The 22027-nt window shown below is 29.3% G+C and overlaps 1 protein-coding gene across 1 annotated transcript in view; it reads left to right on the top strand.

Moving 5' to 3' along the window:
• LOC101235376 (protein PF3D7_1417600) overlaps positions 1 to 19774 on the top strand; it is a 41812-nt gene extending 22038 nt beyond the window's left edge. Inside the window, exons 4-5 of the mRNA XM_065791810.1 lie at positions 7655 to 7771; positions 19496 to 19774. Coding sequence (XP_065647882.1) covers positions 7655 to 7771; positions 19496 to 19737 — 359 coding nt within the window. The 3' untranslated portion in view covers positions 19738 to 19774. The remainder of the gene's footprint in view (positions 1 to 7654; positions 7772 to 19495) is intronic.
• Positions 19775 to 22027: the final 2253 nt, after the last annotated feature.

Below are 22027 nucleotides of genomic sequence, written 5' to 3'. Positions count from 1 at the left end.
AAATACAGTTATGACTTTCGATCAAAAATTCAATCGTAATTATTACGGTTCTAATCTTTTTCGTTAATATTTTTGGTTGTGTAATAAATTTCTCATATTCGGTTCTAAATTGAAATTTACGATTCGGTTGAATCATAGGACGCCTCCAAGTTTAACTTAGTAACCAAATTCAAGAAAAACCATTTTTCAAATACATTTTAAAACACTTTACTTAGGAAAAACATTGGTGTTTATGCAGCTGTTAGAAAACCCTTGCTTACAGCTAGAGATTTGCTAACAAGATTAAGGCAGTGTAAAAATAACTTTGAAGTAATAAATAAAAAAGCAAAGATTGTTAAAAAATTTATCTCTGAAAAGTAAAGTTGCTTTGTTGTACCGAGGTAGCAAGATGATGGTAGCAGTGTAAGTACTTGCAGGGGCATGCTGGTTCCAAAGGACCCATGCAAGATTTTTTTTTTAATGGGGATTTTACCATATATGCCAATTAATGGGGGATTTTACCATATATGCTTGATTTGCCCAATAAATATGTAGATGCTATGTTTTATTACGGTAAGTAATTTAGTATAAACTTACATTATTTATGGAAAAGCTAGTTTATATTAGCATTGATATTATTGCTTAAAAATGTAGTAGTAATAGATTTTAAATGAAGGTCAAATGTTTAGGAGAATTTAGAAAAATTTATGAATACTTTTTGAAAATGTAGAAAAATAAGCAGATAATTATTATCCCCTTAATTAAAACAATGTCTTGTGTTAAAAAATATTTGTATATAAGTTTTTTTTTTCTTTTGTTGTTTTAAATAGTTTTCATGCTTTGAAAACAGTTTATTTAAAAAACCTTACATAGCCTGGAAACTTTAGAAAAATAAAACTTTAATTAGTTTGAAGAACCATCCATAAATGATGTCAGTAGATAACTGGAAAGGCAGGAGGTGTAATGAAAAGTTTGACAATAATTAACAATGGAGAGATGATATTGAGACAAAATGATGTGAGTTTTTAAAAACTTTTTTGTTTCAAAGTTTATATTTATGCCATCTATGAGCAGAATTTAAAGTTATTTGCATTTACAATGTGGTATAATATTCGCTTTCATTTGCTGGCAGGATGAAAATCATTATTCTGATTGCAAAGTAAGCAATACTGAAAAATTTATAATACAAATACAATTTAAATTCAGAAATTATCTTGCTTATTCAAAAACAATCTTGCTTATTTCTTCAAAATCTGAAAGAACTATTTGTCATGATTTTTTGTCAATACAGTACTGTTAAGAATAAATGCATAATTAAACCAAAAAAAATTGATTGCATAAACACATTTTTAGTTCTATTTTAGGGGGTTGGAATGAAGGAAAAACTGGTATTTTTAAAGGGGGGGTCATCTAAAAATTGTCAGAATTTGGTGATGGGGAAAGCTTGAAAAACTGGAAAAATTACTGACATCATTTATAGACGGCCCCTGACAGAAGGGGCCCCTGACAGGCCCCTTTTGTTTTGGAGAACTATAACTTTAATTACTCAAACAACTTTGTTTTAACAATTATATGTATTAATAATAATAATTATATTAATTAATTATAATAGTTATACAATTAATTATAAGTATGTTTTTCTTTTCTTTCAAAAATAGATTTAATTTTAAAACTTTTTAAAAACTAAAGTCTTTTTTAACATCATTTTGCTAATACTTTGACCACAGAAAAAAAATTTTAACGTCAGATTACAATTTTTAGATTACAACTTAATTTAAATTATTTCTCAAGTTTTTTTTGTAATGTTTTATCTAGAGAAAACTATTTAATTTTAAAAGCAATAATTTTTTAATACTTAAAAAGTCATTAATTGTGATTTCTTTTTGTTAAAAAATTTCAAGATTTTGAATTCCCTTCCTGACTGTTGCTATTTGTATATTTCTGATCGTTGCATTCAGTATTTGAGGCTCTTTTAATTTTAATGGAATTTTTTTATTGATAACTTTTGTTTTTATGTTCCATATATACAATTGTAAGTTTTGGTATGACATCCTAGGAGCAAGATTTGTTTACTAAAACTTTTTCTTGCAAACAAATAAAAAGTTACTGATATCTTCTATTTTATGATATCTTAAATAGGCTAAAAGCATCAAAATTTTAAATCACCAATCTTGCAAGTTCACTTTATGCAGTATTCATTTTAAACTACTTGGTTGAAATTCTATTGAGTATGTCAGTATACAAGACAACACTTCCAAATTTGCCAGAGGCTTGAAAAGTTGAGGAATTTTGGTCTATACTTAAAGGGAAAACACATGAGAATGGCTGAGAAGTTTAATCCCTCCATCAACTTTGTCTGAGAATACAAAAATGTCTCTATAAACTTGATAAAGCAACAAATAGTTTTAAGATGTAATTATAATAATGAAAATAGAAAGTAATCAGTACTTAGAATTTACCATTTTTTTAAACTCTTTACTGAATTGAATTTTATTGACAAAATAAAAAAATAACATCCTTTTAATTAGTGTAAAAACTTTATGAGCACCCATTAATTATATTTTTTTATGATTTTTTCTTTATTTTAATTTTTATTGACTGATAGCATATGCTATACCTATATCTTTCTATCTATGTACACTCTGTTATGCCTATACATATATGAATATATATATATATATATATATATATATATATATATATATATATATATATATATATATATATATATATATATATATATATATATATATATATATATATATGTATATATATATTTTTTAAACATCTTCGCTTCCAACAAGGCTGTAAGCAGCCACTAATTAAAGTTGGAAGTTACTGAAAGAGAAAAAATGAAGATTGTAGAGCAAGATAACGATTGACGGACGACTTAAAAGATTGCAAATTATATGAATCAGGAAAGCAAGATGAAGGAAGCGAATTCCAAAGAGCTGATGTTTGAGGAAAAAAACTAGACGAATAAGCGTTTTTGGAGCACTTAGGAACAGTCACAGAAAAAGGATGACACTTAAATGAATGATAAGTAACACGAGAATGAATTAAATTAGATGGCACAAGAGACGCTAGCTCTTTAGAGCAGTGCCCGTCATAGTATTTGTAGAAAAGAGAAAGAGAAGCAACATTACAAAGATGTAATAATGGTTGGAGGTTGGCTGCAAGAGCAGGTCCAACAATGTTTACAATGCGTTTTTGCACCTTGTCTAAAAGAGAAAGGGCATCATTAGAAGATCCGCCCCAGATATGGCAACAGTATTCCATACAAGGCCGGATTTGAGATTTATAGAGATAGAGAATAGAATCCAAAATAAGAAAGTGACGAGCTCGATAAAGAGATGCAACCTTAGCAGATGCTAATTTTGCAACTGATTTGATATATGGTTTCCAAGAAAGATTGGAAGTAAGAGTTAATCCTAGAAGATGAAGAGTAGTTGACTCATCGAGTACATCACAGTTCATAAATATAGGAAGATCTAAATTATTTCGATAACGTTTGGCTGAAAAAAATTGAGTTTTATCTGAATTAAAGTTCACCAGCCACTGTGAGCCCCATGCTGTAGCAGAAGTGAGATCCTTTTCAAGCTCAAATGCCCCCTCCAAGCAATCAGAGGGTGATGGTTTCTTATCATGACAAGAATAAATGGTAGTATCATCAGCAAACAATGCCACCTTAGATGTGATAATATCTGGAAGATCATTGACTTAAGTTAAAAAGAGTATAGAGCTAAGGATAGAACCTTGAGGAACCCCTGAAGTTACAGAATAAGAAGAAGAGTGTTGTCTATCGAGGACAACTTTTATGCTACGATTGGAAAGGAAGGATTCAATGATCTTAAAGATGTTGCCGGATACACCATAAGAAGAAAGCTTATGGAGAAGACCAGCATGCCAAACTTTATCAAAAGCTTTTGAAATATCAATGCCTTAACCTCTCCACCTTTATCTAATGCACGATAAAACCTGTCAGTTATTACTGTTAGCAAATCAGCTGTAGAACGAGAAGATCGAAATCCATATTGACGGTCATAAAGAAAGTTATTAGATTCAAGAAATTAAGTGTTTGTTAATTAAAGATTCAAAAACCTTGCTTATGATAGGAAGAAGACTAATGGGACGGTAGTTAGACGAATCGGATCGCTCTCCAGAATTTTTGAAGATAGGGATAACAGATGCCGCTTTCCAGCAGGCTGGAAAGCAAGGCTCTGATAAGCACTTGTTGAATAGTTTTGAGAGTATAGACGACAACTCCGGAGAACACTTCTGCAAGACAATAGCAGGTATGTTGTCCGGGCCACAAGCTGTAGAAGAGTCTAGGCAGGAAATCACTTTAGATACAGATGCTGGAGTGATATGAATGTCAAGCAATAGATCAACCTGTTTGTTGGCAATATCAGGTAGAACGTAACTAGTGGAATCAAGAGATGATATTGATGAAAAGTTTTTAGCAAACAATTCAGCTTTGTCTTCAGGTGAGGTGACAAAGTCTAAACCATAAAAGAGAGGTGGAATTATAGATTTGCCCTTATTATTGATATTATTAAAGATTCTCCAGAAGTCACGAGAGCCTAATTTTTGAGATGAGATACGAGATTTCATGAACTGAGAATAGCGGGTTTTGGCGTTAGACAAAACCTTTTTACAATTGTTTCTAGCAGTTATAAACAGACGTCTGTTTTCTGGAGAATTGTTTTGCTGATAAATATGGAAGTAACGGTTTCAATTGGCAATCGCAGCAGCACAGTGTGAGGAAAACCATTGAGGAGAGTGAGACTTGAGCTGGAATTGTCGAGAGGGAATAAAAGATTCCATGCCAGCCTGAATCCACGAAGTTATGTAAGAAGCACATTTGTTGACAGGAAGACGAAAGATTTCTACCCAAGGGCCATCACGAAGAAAATCACGGAAAGAATCCCAGTCAGCTTTACTGCAGTTGTAAGAGGTACGATAATAGGGGGATTCAGGTGATGAAGAAGAACGAGATATTAGTTTTAGAGAGATCAAACTGTGATCAGAAGCACCTAAGGGTGAATGTGGAGAAACTGAGCACAGACTAGGATCAGAAACAAGACATAAGTCGAGTAGAGAAGGTAAATGATTCGGGTTGTCTGGAAAGCGAGTTGGAAAGTTGACTATTTGAGTTAGGGATTGAGAAAGGCAAAAGTTGTAGGCTTTAATGCCTGTTGAATCACTGACACTAGAGCAAAGCCATTCAGAGTGGTGAGCATTAAAGTCACCAACAACAACTATATTAGCTGATGGATAAAGAGAGAGAGAGCTTGGTCAATATGATCAAAAATAACGTCAAAAAGTGTGCAGTCTTGAGATGAAGGAGAGCAATATAGAACAAAGAGAAAGGCAATAGAGTGAAGTGGTGCTAAACGAAAGCACATAAAAGAATAGTCTGTGGATTCAAACCTAGTTTCACGACAAATGGGTGAATTCTTACGAATGTAAATGCCAAGGCCAAGCATGTGACTATTAGAGTCTTTACGAATTAGAGGAAGATAACCATCAACACTAAGATCACAAGATGAGACAGCCGAACTCAAATTAGTCTCACAAAGAGCAAATAAATCTGGTGAACTTTGCAAGAGATAAGACTCAACAGAAGAAAAGTTACTTCGAAGACCACGAATATTAGTGAATGATAGGTTTAGAGAACTTGGTGATGATGATGGTTTTTTGTGTTTTATAGTTTTTGGTACTTTATTCATTTTTAAATTAGATTGAAGAACTTGACTCAAAGCATAGATAGTACTCAGAACACTGTTTAATAGCCCAAGCAATTGCCTCATTACTACTAATAAACCCTAAGCCGTAACAAAGGCCTCCAAATGCGGCCTCCGCAATGCACACCAAAAGTACAAACAGGGACACCATCCATGCGCAACATGGCACTGTTAAATACTTTGATGTTTTTCAGCTGTTGATGGAATCAGCCTCTCTGAGAGCTACCACAGAGTTCGGGAAACCTGACTACCAGCCGGCCTCAGAACCATAAAACTGAGTTTTAGAGCTGTACCCTCATTTGGAGATAATAGAATGAGTTGCTTAGTCATAAAAACAGAGACACAAGCAAAACCCATGCATTGAGTTAAGAATATCCAGCATTCAACATCCTAAACTGGAAACAATGTTTTAAAATACATCTGCGCCAGCCTAATAGATGAAGAAGGGGTGCGAGGCTGGTCAACAGATAGAATCTGTTAACCCCTTAAGTCTTTGCCTAGGAGGCCTTCTACAAGACAGTAGCTGGGTGCATTTAACATCTGCCCAAGATGAGTATTTTTATCGAGACACCATCTCTAGCCTTTACTTAACCAAGAGTCCCAAGGCAAGGGGTGTTTTAAATCGGAGTTGGCATCTCCTAGCCTTTGCCTAAAAAGGCGTATCCTACAAGGCAGCAGGACATGAAGCAGATTGTACTGGGTTACATGTTACCAGTTGCAAGATAACCTGATCTGACTATATATATATATATATATATATATATATATATATATATATATATATATATATATATATATATATATATATATATATATATATATATATATATATATATACACATAGATAGAAAGATTGTAATACTTGAACACATAGATAGAAAGATTGTAATATCTATGTACTCCAAATTCAAAGATTGTAATATCTATGTAATTCAAAGATTGTAATATCTATGTACTCCACTGTGCCAAAGGCACAGTGGAGTACATAGATAGTTTGTGTTCAAAAAATTAGTAATGTTTATTAGAGTAATGTTTGTATTACATTCATTAAACAAACTAGAAAGTCAATTATTATCAATAATGTCATTGGCAGCCTGAGGAATTTTTTCCCCATTTTGAATGAACAGCTTTCATGCAGCTTGTTCTAGATTTTAGACATAAATGCTGTTAAAGCTATGATAACAATCCCAGCATGCAAATCTCATTCTTTTCAGGCTAGTGACAGAAGAGTTGGTAATGAAACTTTAAGTTGTTTTTCCAAATGCAAGTTTCTTCAATCTCACTCTTATTGTTGTTAAAAGCTTTAAATTTTTTATAATCACCTAATCCAACACAACAAAGTATTCATTAGTTCAAGTTAATCATTGCCTGGTTTAATGGAAATGATCAAATAGAATTTTTCATACTTATAATCATTATTTTTCTGATTAAAAATTCTATACTATGAATTATAACTTTAAGCGAGGCTGTGATGTGATTATTCTGGATGTTGGAATATGGAATGGCTCCTTCCATATTTCAGGTCTACTTTAAAACTATTTATCAACTTGAACAACTATTTTTAATTCTCCATTCTTTTTTTGTTTTATATTTTTATATAATGACTGAAGTAATATTTTTTTGTTGCTTGCTCCAAAATATTATTTGATTGAATTGTTGCAATCAAATTGCATTGTTGCAATTTCATTGTTGATAGATACATGATTTTTGTAAATTGGTTTTGGATACTTACATAATTGATATGGGTGTATTCAGGGGTTTATTATCACTTACTTGGGTACAATAAAATCATGTCCTCAATTTGTAAAAAATGTATGTCATATATAGTTTTCTAAATGAAAGTTAAAACTTTAAGAAAGAGTTTATGATTAAAAGTTTTTAATTTCAAAATTTTAAAATTAATTATTTTCTAAAAATTTACTTTTTAGTAACTTTTAATCGAAATGATATAAAGGATAAAGGATTAATTGAATTGCTCAAAATTTATACTGAAAAAAGAAAAGAGTTTTCCAACCAGCTTCAGGAAGAGCAAAGAAGAGTTTCTGGTAATTTATATATATTTTTTTTTCCAATTTTTTATTTTTTCTGTACTCACTTCCTGAAAGCCATTAGGCTCACTACACTTAAAGTGTCTACTCTTTTTATTATTTATAATTTTTGCTTTACTGATTCTTACACTGGTATACTGACTGTTATACTGGTTCACTGGCTGTTATACTGGTACACTGAGTGTTGTACTGTTACACTGAGTGTTGTACTGCTACACTGAGTATTGTACTGTTATACTGACTGTTGTACTGTTACACTGAGTGTTGTACTGTTACAGTGACTTTTGTACTGTTACACTGAGTGTTGTACTATTACACTGACTGTTGTATTGTTACACTAACTGTTGTACTGTTACACTAATTGTTGTGCTATTACACTGACTTTTGTACTCTTACACTGACTGTTGTACTGTTACACTGACTGTTGTACTATTACACTGACTATTGTACTCTTATACTGACTGTTGTACTGTTACATTGAGTGTTGTACTGTTACACTGACTTTTGTACTGTTACACTGACTGTTATACTGTTACACTGACTTTTGTACTGTTACACTGACTGTTGTACTGTTACACTGACTGTTGTACTATTACACTGACTGTTGTACTGTTACACTGACTGTTGTACTGTTACACTGACTGTTGTACTGTTACACTGAGTATTGTACTGTTATACTGACTATTGTACTGTTACACTGACTGTTGTACTGTTACACTGATTGTTGTACTGTTACACTGACTGTTGTATTTTTACACTGACTACGTATCTCTTACTCTCGATCACTCTTTAAGTATTCAACAATACTGAACATAATGACTACAAAGAAGGTTTCACTTTAATACTCACATATATATACTTATGTGTGTACTTAAACATTTTAACATAGTATCATTTTATACATAGTATCAAGAGTTTTCACAATATAAAAAATGTCATATAAAACCTTAATATTTTATCTAAAAGCTCTCTTCTTTGAGAATTGTTCATTCTTTTTCAAAAATACTTCAGTTTATTGTTAAATAAAGATATTTTAATAAAGATACTAGTTAAAGATATTTAGTTTTTTTAGTCAAAAATAAAACTATGCAATCACACTTGAGATGTAAATTTTCCAGTAAAATTTGATTCAAAATTTACCGGTAAAATTTACTTGTTAAATCGGAATTGATAAAAATTCCTTAAATTTTTTTTTTTTTTAGGAATTTTTATCAATTCCGAAAAAAAAAAAAAATTTTTTTATAGAGGAAAGTAACTTTTAGGAAACTCTCATGTCTTATCAAAGCACAGTAACACTACATAGAAATATGTATTCTTTTTTGAGTTAGTTTCCCGTTTCTAACCTAACAAATAATGCTAACATGCTTCAAGCACATAAACGTTGTCTAAATAAATTCGGGAGTTGGGAAGGATGTATACAACCTGTTTTCTTGTTGTTTATATATTTACCTCCCCAAGGTTGAAGGTGACCACAGTCAAGGAGGCTACTCATTTTTATTTATTAGTTTTAATATAGTTTTTATACAACCCTCTTGAAACTCTCCAACTCCTTAACGAAAACTAAATTAAGCTGTCACACAGAGAATCAAGTTAAGCCCTGACATTGTGGCCATTGTACTCAGAATTAATTGCCTGTTTTTTGACTTTACTTTCACATCAATACATCCTATTAAGACGAAACTCTCCTCGCCATACCACTGAAAAAAAACTCCTTAAGCAAAACTAATTCCTTTTAAAAAAATATTTGGTGAAATACAATGTTTTCTTTGTATATTATGGTGCCGCTATCCAAGTCCTCTTAAATGTTCCTCATTTAGGACAATAAATGAAAAAATTCAAATGCTTCAATGCAAGATAAGCAAATGATGCCCCATGTGACTGGATTTGACCTTTTAGATTGATTCTTATTAGGTGGTTGTGAATCTAAAGAATCTTGTACTTATGAATCATTAAATTTCATTTAAGGTAAAGGATTTTTTATTGAAATGGCTACATAATGAATGATGCTCTGTTACATCAGAATGAAAATTATATATAGAAAAATAATTGCTCAACACAAATACTTTTTATATCTATGGTGATCAATACTTTGTTACCTTTTCAAAGTTTTTATGGCTTCTTTTACTTCTTCACAGATTGTTGTACTTGATATTATATGCAACTTTTGTTACTCTAGTGTTTAAAGTATTCGGCAGTCTGTTGTGCTCAACTGCGACTGATGAGGCAGGTAATGATAACAACTTAAATACAACATTCTGTAAAGTTTGCCCTCTACAGAATGCAGACCACTAATGTAATGGGTTAATGGTAATGTTTTAATTGTGCTGCTTTTTGAATATTTCAAAAAGCAGCAAATTTCAACAATATTTTATCTTAAGGAATTTCACAGTCACTATTTAATAACACTTCTTTGAAGTTGTTGGCAACGTAGTTCCATAAATGAGGTATTACAGACACAGGAACAAGATCTCCTTATGCAAATTAACTGCATTTGAAAGTGATGCCAGTAATTTTTTGCAAAACACTCTCATTGACCAAAATAAAACAGTGTCATGTATAGTATTCTTCACAGAATTTAGTTTTGCCTTATCATGTGCACATGTAACGTAAGTTTAAAACATTTAAAATTGAAATATGCAAAACATGTTGTAGATCATTATTTCCTTTTGTTTATAGTAAATGCAGTTGACCATCTTGTCTGGCATACTTTGTAGGCAAACAAGTTTAGACTTTTTCAATTTCATTTGATGTTCTAACAGCACATGCTTTAAAAGTTGCTTCTGTAGAAAGATTCAGACACTTTCTTGTGTTAAAGGTGGTTAAACTGAATAGATAGAATCTTAAGTATATCTGTAGCCAGGAGCTTCAGCCCATGTGCCCCAATAACAAAAAATTTCCCATGTGCCACCAATAACAAAAAATTTCTGGGTGATCATGTTGTATCAGTTTCCATGCCTTTGTCATATAAGATGCATGGTCTGGTATAAAGGCAATAGGTTTAACATGAATTTCCTTAATTACAGAGTTTCCAATATCGAAAATATACTCAGCTGTATGACAGTTGCTATTGGGATAAAATGACTTCAGAAATATCGATTTTGGTGTAGAAAGAAGAAAATGTATCTGATTATCATTACAAACATCTGACCATCCATCATACATCAAAAATCACCCTAAAGATTTTTTTTTCAGAATTGAATTTTCAGTTTTAATCCGTGATTGCCTTAGTTTTAACAAAGGCCCTGCAAGTTTGTACTGAGATGGTGGGTTATATATATATATATATATATATATATATATATATATATATATATATATAAATAAATTTAATTTTGCTGTGAGCATATATTCAGCAAGAGTGCTCGATGAATGATGCCAGAGCTATATAATTAATTTTTTGACGAGATTAAAAAAATAACTACATGATTTTTACTACTAAAAGTTTCATGCGTTTAGCAATCATCAGGTAAAAAATACATTGTTTTTTTCGTTAAAAAATATACTCAATAAACATTGTGGCGTTCAAAAACAATTATAAAACTATAACTATTTGCAAGCGTGGTATGGTTTTTTAATCTTTGGGCTCGTGGTTGTCAAGCAAGAACTTGTTTTTGTGACGGCACTTAGAAATAATTTCTGTTTTTTTGTTTAATAATTTTTGCTTTCCTTTGTATGATATTATGCAAAGTTTTTCATGAAGGCAAAGCATGCATTTTTTTGTTACGTTGCTGTAGGCAGGGACTTGTTTAATTATTGACCAAGTTAATTTTGGTGTTATTTTTAAGTTTTCTTTTATCTGCCATATATACTTTGAAAGGGTGGTTGAATTTTTCATCTTTTTATTTGTGAATGAGTGTTTGTGGTTAGCCCATCTTTTCTTCCATTCACCTTCTGCCAGGCCAATATATACTTTTTCTGGGGTGTTAGGGGGGGATACTATACATTTATAAATAACATTAGAGGCTCTACATTTTCCTATTATAGGGCAGTTTTCTTTCTTTATACAATTGAAGGGTGGGTATTCTTTTGGTCTTTCTGAACTAATTTTCTTGTTGTGGCTTTTTATTATACTCTCAATATTTTTGGTGCAGCTGTAACTCAATTTGATGGTGTTTTGATTGAATAGTTTACTTAGGGGGTGGGATGTTGGAAAGTGTTTGTCGATTAAGTTTAGGAAGATATGTCCGACATTTTTAGAGACACTTTTACTGTAAAGGGGGTAAAAAAAAATTATAGTTCTTTTTCTTGTCTTTTTTTCTCTTCTTTGGGGGTTATACTTTAAATTAAAATTAGTGAAGCCATTTCTTCTTAGTTCATCTTAGTACTCTGGTATAGATAGATTAAATGTTTTTTCATTCGAGGAATTCTGTGATAATCTGTTGTTGATAGAGATGGGGATTTGCTTTATTATTTGCGGAGGGTGGTTGGATTCAGAGTGGATGTAACGTAGATAATCATTTGGTTTTTTGAAAGGTTGGTAGGAGTTTTTTTCTAAGTTAAAGGATACATCTAAGAAGTTGACTGCGGGTAGGTTTGTTTGGATCTCTATTTTAAAACCGATCGTTTTTATAACTTTAATTATGTTTTTTCGTATTCTATCAATTTGTTATCCAGTTTTTTTACGAAGTATCATCAGACCATCGTCACGATATAGTCCAACGTCTTCTTTATTTATTATTTTAGATAGTGAGTCTAATATATATAGGCCCACCAGTTCACAAACCTCTGCACCATCAAAACAACCCATTGTGACATCAAAGCAGTCGTGTGCTAAGTTTTTCTTCCGTGTTTCGTTTTTAAAAAATAGCAAGGACTTTCTGCAATGTTTAATGACTCTGATGTTCTCTTCGCTAATACTTGTGTGTTTTTTTGCAAACAATATTGCATTACTTGATGTAATAGTGGGGTAAAAATTGACAATGTCAAATTGAATAAAAACGCAATGTTGTTTATCTGGTATATTTTCAAACCATTTGATTGCATCAGTGGTATTTTTCCATTGGTTTAAACTTAATACAGTTCTAATTTTTTTATTTATATTATCAAGGTATTTTTTGCTTATGTGACCAAGTTCACTTTTGGCAGGGTTCAATAGACAGCAGGGTTTATTGTTTTGGAACGAGTCTTTGTGGTCTTTAAGTGTAATAAAAGCTTCAGACTTTGCGATTATTTTTATTTGTTTGCCTAAGTTGAGTGTTTTTGCAATATTTTTAGCTTCGAGGTTAATAGAGTTTTTGAGTTTCTGTGGGGCTTTTTTATACGCTTTTGTGATGTTTTCGTTAAGAAGTTTAATTTATATATATATATATATATATATATATATATATATATATATATATATATATATATATATATATATATATATATAACTATCTATAATATCTTAATTTTATTACCAGAAAGAAAAAGAAAAGACAAAATAATATGCACAGATTTTAATAGAAAATTTAGCAGGCTGTAACTTTCCCATAAATACATGCTTCGCAGCACTAAAGTAATAAAAACTTGATGGGTTATTTTACTTATATTTAATATTGTTATTGTCTATCCTTTTTATATTCAATACTATTATTATTAGTACTAATAATTTCATTTATATTTTTTCACTTTCTCAATAAAATTTTTACATTATGATTTTGTTCTTTTCATTGCATTTAAAAAATTTATTTTAGCATGTTTTATAAGTGCACATCACAACCTTATGGATGAAAATTATTTTTCTTCTTTTTTATTGTATTTTTTTGTTGTAATTGTTTTTTGGGTGAGAGGCACCCGCTACTCATGTGACTGTGCAGCAGACAGGTACCAGAGTAACCAATGGTTGGTAGGGTTGGTTCTTTTTTATTTCATATTCCACAAAACCAGCTGTCGTGTGGCCTGCATTAGGTGGGTATCCTGGTACTTGGTTATTAAAAAAATGAAGAAAGTTTGGTTGCTGACCAGGTGGGTAATATCAAGTTTTTCTCCCACAAAGCTTTTTTTATTATTTCCTTACTTTTTCCTGTGTCTCATCTTCAATTTCATATATATATATATATATATATATATATATATATATATATATATATATATATATATATATATATATATATATATATATATATATATATATATATATATATATATATATATATATAAAATCATAAACAAGACAAATTTTTTAGTTTTGAACTATTTTTTTTAATAAAAAACATTGTTTTTTATTAAAAAAAAGCGTTGTGGCAACCAATAAGCTCCATACCCGCAAGAAGTTTATTTTACCTGCAAACATAGTTGTATTTAGTAATTTTAATTAAATTATTACAATAATTGTGTAAATAATTAAAATTGATACTGGGAGAACTTTATAATGAGTTAACTAGAAAAGCTAAACTCCAAGAAACCAAGAAAAGAGTCGCACCCAAAATTCCACAAAGAATTGTTCTCCATTTAGCCATCTCAGAGTTTATTCACCATCTCAGAGTTTATTCTCAGAGTCTATTCATATTTAGCTCTGAATATATACCAGTGGAGCAGGTAAGACATATATATGCCTCTTTTAATCCATGTAGAACTTTTGGTACGATGGGCTGGATTGATGCTGCTTCACTCCATTTATGAGTTTCCTTAATTAATTACTAGCTCCTCTGTTCCGACAAAGATGGATCAATTACCCGCTTTTGAATACTGCTTTAATGTTGAGGATCCCTTTAAAATGATTACATCTTGATCTTTTTGACTCAAAACAACTGGCCACAAAAAGGGGTTAGCATTAATTTTTACCAAATCAGTTTGAACATCACATTCTCCGCTGTTAGATAAAGTTCCTCCTTCTGACTCACTTAAAATTCATTTAACTGATGAGTTGAGTCACTTTGAAATTCATTTAACTCAGTCCTTCATGGGAATTGTTTGAGGCCCCCACTGATCCACAGTCCTTTGAATTACACATATTTAGTGCAGTAAATTATACAAATTGAGTGCAGTAAATTACCCATATTGAGTGCAGCAAAGATGCTAAAGCTAAAATATTTGATAACTGACTGGGTCCTTGTAGAAGAAGGCAGCTTATTTGTCTAAAAAAATGGATGCTATGATTTTCTCCTGGTAAAAGCAGGCAGCTTATTTGTCTAATAACATGCGACGCTATGATTTTCTCTCTTTGCTTCAACAGTCAAATAATACTTGAAAAAGTAGCATTTTTATAATGAAATTTACAACAAATGTTTTGTTTGCTTCAACTTCTTCAACAACCAAGCTTTTCACCCATGGAACGCACTACGTTTTTTGGTTGAGAAACTTGTAGTGTATTCAATGTGATTCATGGGTGAGAAATTTGGTAGTGTGTTTAATGCACTAATGCATCAATGAGTCAATGTCAACTGATCGACTGCCATTCTAATTATCACAGCGCATCATCTTCCTTGCAATAGACCATAAGCTAGCAGGGCTAACTGTTGATGGGCCTATGGAATATGCTTGTTTCCATCTAATTCAACTACAACTAAATCCTATTATTTTCGTTAAAAATAGTTTATGATAAGTTATAAATATATATATATATATATATATATATATATATATATATATATATATATATATATATATATGTATATGTATATATATATATACATATATATATATATATATATATATATATATATATATATATATATATATATATATATATATATATATATATATATATATATATATATATATATATATATATATATATATATATATATATATATTTGTTAGCTGTCTATCTTAACCCAAATAAGTTAAAGCTGGCATGGACAAGATTGTCTGGAATTTCATCCCAAATTTTGAATAGTAAAATCTTAAAATCATGCAAATTATCGCATTTCACATTTTTTAACTTTTGCATGTAAATGTGTAACCCCATTCAAAAAATTTAATTCAAATTTTTATACTGGAATGAAACAAAAGAAATATTTCTCACACCATAATAAAATATTTTTTTCTATAAGTGCAGGGGCTGATTATTGCTGGAAAGTATATGGACAATCACCAAACATTCTATCAGCATGAGGTTTCACATGTTGGTAGAATGATAAAGCTGCTATTTGATTTTAGCTTCTCTACTAATAAATTTTAGTGGTAGTTTTTCTTCCTTAAAGAAATGACCAAAAGCCATAATTCCTATAAATTTAACCATATATATATATATATATATATATATATATATATATATATATATATATATATATATATATATATATATATATATATATATATATATATATATATACATATATATATATATATATATATATATATATATATACATATATATATATATATATATATATATATATATATATATATATATATATGTATATATATATATATTTATATATATTAGTAATGTACCGATTAATTAGCATTGGCTTAATCAGCCACTTTTTGCACAATTGAAATCGGTATTGGCATCAGCCTGTTTTTCTTAATTTACAGATTTTCCTACCGATAGCATTTTAATATTTTTATCCTACATTTTGATAATAATTAAATGATATATAAACGAAACTTTATGCAATATCTAGAGTTTTTTTGAGAAATTGTTTACTTTGACTTAGTTTACAGGCAATATTGTTTATTCTTAAGATGATGTTTATAAGCTTTAATTTAACAGCTGAATGTACTTATACTTTTATTACCTTAATGTTGTTTTTAGAATAATTTTATTTTGTGTTGTTCTATTTTTATACTTAAAAGTAACCTATTTAAGCATTGTGTTCTGTTTTATATGTGTTCAAGTATATCCTACTATATTTCTATATTTTTTAAATTTCTATTACTTTTAATTTCGATTCACCCTTCCCAAGGCCATGAAGGCCACTTCAGTCGAGGAGGCTACTTTAGTTATGGTTACAACCCTGTCTCAACTTTATAAATCCGAAACACAAACCTTGACAAACAAGGTCGCTGTGTTAAGAAACAAGTTGAACGTGGTACTACCAGATATGTGGTAGGGATTGACCATCACAAAATAAAATTATTTTAAAAGCAACTTAATAATCTAAAAATAATTTAGATATCTAAACAACATATGATTGTTGTTTAGATATCTTAGTAAACTGCTTAATTAAATTTATGCTTGTCGTGATAAGAAGCTAACACTCTCTGATTGCTTGGAGGGGGCATTTGAGCTTAAAAAAGATCTCATTTCTGCTACCACATGGGTTTCATAAATGTTTCATAAATGTTCAATTATCTTAACATCTAGACTGTTCCCTGGCCACAAATCTTTCAAACCGTCGTTGGAAAACCTTTTGCACAAAATTGCTGAACAACTTTGGACATGTGTGCTGGCTACGCCATCTTCTTTCAATCGCCATTTCAATGTGTGCTGGCTACGCCATCTTTATTCAATCCGTACCATGATATTCCTTCACATTCCATAGTTTTAGTTCCAAAAGACGAACAGCTTGGTTCAATCTAGAAATAAGTTAACATGGTTGAACGAGAAACTGCTTTGTTGTGTGTGTTGTAGCCGTCAGAAAAATTCAACTTTTTGGCACAACTTTTTGCTGATGAATCCCATTTGTCTTTTCAGTGGTTATCTTCTTTAATGCAACTGACAATACAGTTGGACAACGACATTGTTTCTTTTCATGAAAATCAGTATTACCTGCTTTTCTTCAGTATTGCTAAACACGTTTGGCAACCCTATATATATATATATATACATATATATATATATATATATATATATATATATATATATATATATATATATATATATATATATATATATATACATCTTCTTCACTCAAAAATATGCAAGGTTATCACCGGTACACTTTTAGATTATAAAATTATATATTAACACATTATTTACAAATCTATTAATAATAACTATATTTTCACATTACCATTATTAAAATAAGTTACACATTGCAAAATTTTATATTTACATATTAACAAATATATTATAAAATAACACAAATTATAATAAAATATTTTTATATTTTAATATGCAATTTTAAATTATACAAAGAGGTATTTAGAGACGCATTCTTAATGCCCTATTTTGTTAAAAAAAAGTAAATTTTTAAGTCTTCATTTTATTAAATCATAAATACTTAAAATCTGAAAAAAATCAATTCAAAAATGAAATTCAGTAATACTGTTTCTTGTTCCATAAAAGTCACTTAAAGATATGATGAAGCCCTTCTAGTTTTATATAAAAATTGAACTTCTGAAATCATTTTTGTAGGAACTAGTACAAAGCTCTTGACAAAGTATCCAAAACAAAAGTAAACTTTTTCACCCAAATTGTTCTGCACAAACGTTTTAATTGTTTTTTTTTAACAGCCAACGAAACGGTACTTTTATTATGCTCCTCTAACATTTGTTGTCTTGTATGTACAAGTTTAAAAAGTATGATACCTCATTAAAGTGTGCCAAAAAAGATATTTGACATATTCCAAAATATGGATACTTGACATATTGCACTTTGTAAGGACAAACCTTTAGTGTGATCATCAATTGCTCTAGCACCATCATGTCAATGAACTCTGCAGTTCGTGATATATAAAGAAGAATCTGAAATACTTTTTACCAAAAAACAAAATAATCCTTACTAGTAACATCATATGTGCAATCTAAGCAACTGATAAATTCTCTTATGAACTTTGAATCAGCAAACTATATAATTAATAGTAGTTGTTCTTTACTTCAACTGTCAGAAGCTTCATAAGCAAAAATAGAAAATGATAAAATTTTTAAATTATTTTGTCATTAATAACTTCTCCAAAACATTTTTTTACCTGATGATATGACTTCTTAGATTGACTTCTTGTGATTCTGATGATATGATGTCTTAGATATGTAAGAAGCATTTTTTTTTGATAATATCTAAGTTGATCCTGAAGAATTTTATCACCAGCTATAACATGGAAATGTTGCAAACACTTGATTTTTTAAGAAAACTAAATAATTTATATGAGTTGTCAAGACTCGTATCTTTATAAGAATTTATATTTTTCTGTAATTTACCTTTTAAAGAGATTAATTTTGCTTCGTCATTTTGTTGCATGATGTTTTCAATTGTATGATTAAATTTCATTTTAGACTTCTAACATTTAACATTAAGAGACATCTTAATTATCATAATAACTTTATAAATTCAGGGTATAAGTCCTGAGGTACGTCTGACAGTGTTTTTTCATAAATAAATTCAATTACTTAAAATTTAAATATTAAAAACTAAACTTAAATGAAAAGATCAATCATAGAAAAAAATAATGTTAGGACCATTGTTTTATTTTGATATATATTAATTATTAAAACATATTTTCTCCAGTTAGAAAATATATTTTTATTTAAACTTGAAAAAGCAAAAAAAAAAAAAATTCGTAGGTGCTTATATAACGATAATAAAACTTTAATCTAATTTACTTGACGGTTAAGTAAAAAATTATTTTTATACGCAATATTAAAATATTACCTTAGTTTTATTTTTTTAGATTTAATTTTTTTTTTTAGTAAGACTACAGACGTACTAGACATACCCTAGATCCGCCCCTGTATAAAATATATATATATGTGTGTATATATATATGTACATATATATGTGTGTGTGTGTATATATATATATATATATATATATATATATATATATATATATATATATATATATATATATATATATATATATATATATATATATATATATATATATATATATATATATATTCATTATTATTATAGATTTAACGAACGAACTTCGTGCACGTGAAAATGAAATCAAAGATACGAATATTTTAATAGACGCTAAAGAGTCTGAGTTGTCATTCTTACGAAAAAGAGTTGAAGTGGCACATGAAGCTGTATTAAACATATCAAGTGATAGAAGTAAATCTGTTGAACAATGTAACACAATAACTAAACATCTTGTTAACTTAGACTTAGAAATTGAATCCGCGCGCTCAGAGAGCGGTGATCGAGTTTAATTTTTTTTTTTTAAAGAAATACTTTTATATGTTTTTATGATATACGTTTTTCTGAGGCAATCGTTGGTAAAGATTTTCTGATGGTTAAGGTGATACAGAAATTAACATATTAATAGGATAATAACAGGAATAAACATATTAATACGATTATAGAAATAAACATTATGTGTTAATATGTATGAATCTAAGATTTGTTCATACTATTATTATGAAACAAAAATGTTCCAAACAACAAGGTTCGTTAAAAATCATGGCGAATGGAACCTTACAACAAATTTAAAAAAATTTAACTCTCTTTCACCATACCCACCCCTCTCCTTTACTGAGCACTAAAATCTCAACTTGGTTACTGTGTGTTAAGATCTCATGCAGCCATGTGAAACTACTTAAGAAGAGTTTTGTTAGGTGTTGTTTTGAAAATAAATCATATTTTTTTAAGAGTTCAACTTGGAGAGAAAATCTTTTCAAATGCACTTTTTAAATAATATTGTTAATAAAAATTTCTGATTTTTTAAAAATTTTTGTTTCATTCTAAAAATTTTCTTTTCGATTCTTGATCAAATTTTTCGCTTTTTCCGATTCATACGGTCAGCGGTTTTTAGCCCTTTTTTATATTATATTTTTATTTGTATTTTATTAGTATTTAATTTATTAGAACAGCAACTCATGTTCTAAAGGACACGCTGGTCCAAAAAATAAGTAAGACTCTTACAGCGTCTTATTATCGCAGGTCCAAAAAATAAAAAGGACTCGCACTGCTCAACTCATTACAAATAAATAGGATTCTTACAACGAAATAAATATACTGAAATGGATACAAAATAAAGAAATATAGTATCAGGGTTATATATATATATATATATATATATATATATATATATATATATATATATATATATATATATATATAACTATGACAAAAAAAATATATTTATGAGAGATTTGATTAAAGTAAGATTGAAACATTACTGGAGGTAATGTTTCAATCTTACTTTAATCAAATCATATTTTGCTTTACTTAAAATGTGATTTGATTAATTTGCTTATCTTACTTTAATCAAATTAATCAAATCACATTTTGCTTTAAACATAAATTAAATTACTTGATGAAAATTAATCTTATAAATAGTTAGAGCACCAACCTGACGTAAGAGAGACGCAATCCGCATTCCTGTTTGCCCCCAAATTGTATCCTGCCAGCATGTTTCTGCTTGCTATAAATATTTTTGAGTTTAGTGTGATTAGTGCTACCCCAGGCAACGTTACAGTATGAAAAATAGCTCTGTATGAAGGTAAATATATATATTTTTCAAAGATTTATTATTACGGTTTTGTTCGGTTATAACGGTTTTGTTCGGTATAACATGGAAATAATTTTTGAGATCTTACTTTCGATATATTTAACATGGAATTTCCATATAAAAGCACTCCTATAAAATTTTTAGTCAATTCACTTTTAATTATTATGTTCTTGATTAAAAGATTGGGCAATTTAGGAGGAATGTTATTGACTTTACTAGGTTTATGGAATAAAATTTGTTTTTTCTACATTAGGATAATGAAAGTTGGTTAATATAGTAACTTATACTCGTTCATCTTATTTAATTCTTCGTTCAAAATTTTAAAAAGAACAATAATATCTCTGTAAGAATAAAATAAATTAGTATCATTTGCAAATAAGATAGTGTTTAATATTTTTATACTAAATATAAGTCATTTTATAAAGTAAAAAAACCAATGGTCCTAAAATAGAACCCCGGAGTACCCCACAAATTATTAGATTGTTTTTTGAATCTTTTGATTCTTTAAGTATAAATTGTTTCTGTTAGTTAGATATGATTTAAACCAAAGTAAACTTTTGTTTTTAACACCATAAGTTTCTAGTTGTTCCAAAAGTATCTCATGATTTACTGTGTCGAAGGCTTTAGATAAATCGATAAAAACCCCAATTGTATAGCAATCACTATTCAATCCATTTGATGTATATTTAACCAATTCAAATATTACATGGTCGAGTAGAATGACTATTTTAAAACCATATTGATTAGAGTATAAAATATTATTTTCAGTTAAATATTTATACAATCTTTTATACACAATGCGTTCAGTTAGTTTAGAAAAACTGGGCAAGATTGAACTAGGTCTGTAGTTTGAAATGTTAGTTTCATCATCAGATTTGTAAATAGGTATTACTTTTGCAATTTTTTCCCCGAATAACTCACTAATAATATTCCTCGTTTCTTGAGTGTTGCCATTGTTAATTTTGAGCAATTTAACTCAATAATTAACT

The sequence above is a fragment of the Hydra vulgaris genome, chromosome 02 (genome assembly GCF_038396675.1).
Source record: "Hydra vulgaris chromosome 02, alternate assembly HydraT2T_AEP".
NCBI classification, from domain to species: domain Eukaryota; kingdom Metazoa; phylum Cnidaria; class Hydrozoa; order Anthoathecata; family Hydridae; genus Hydra; species Hydra vulgaris.
The sequence above is the reverse complement of the archived record's forward strand: the minus strand, read 5'-3'. Positions and strand labels throughout refer to the sequence as shown.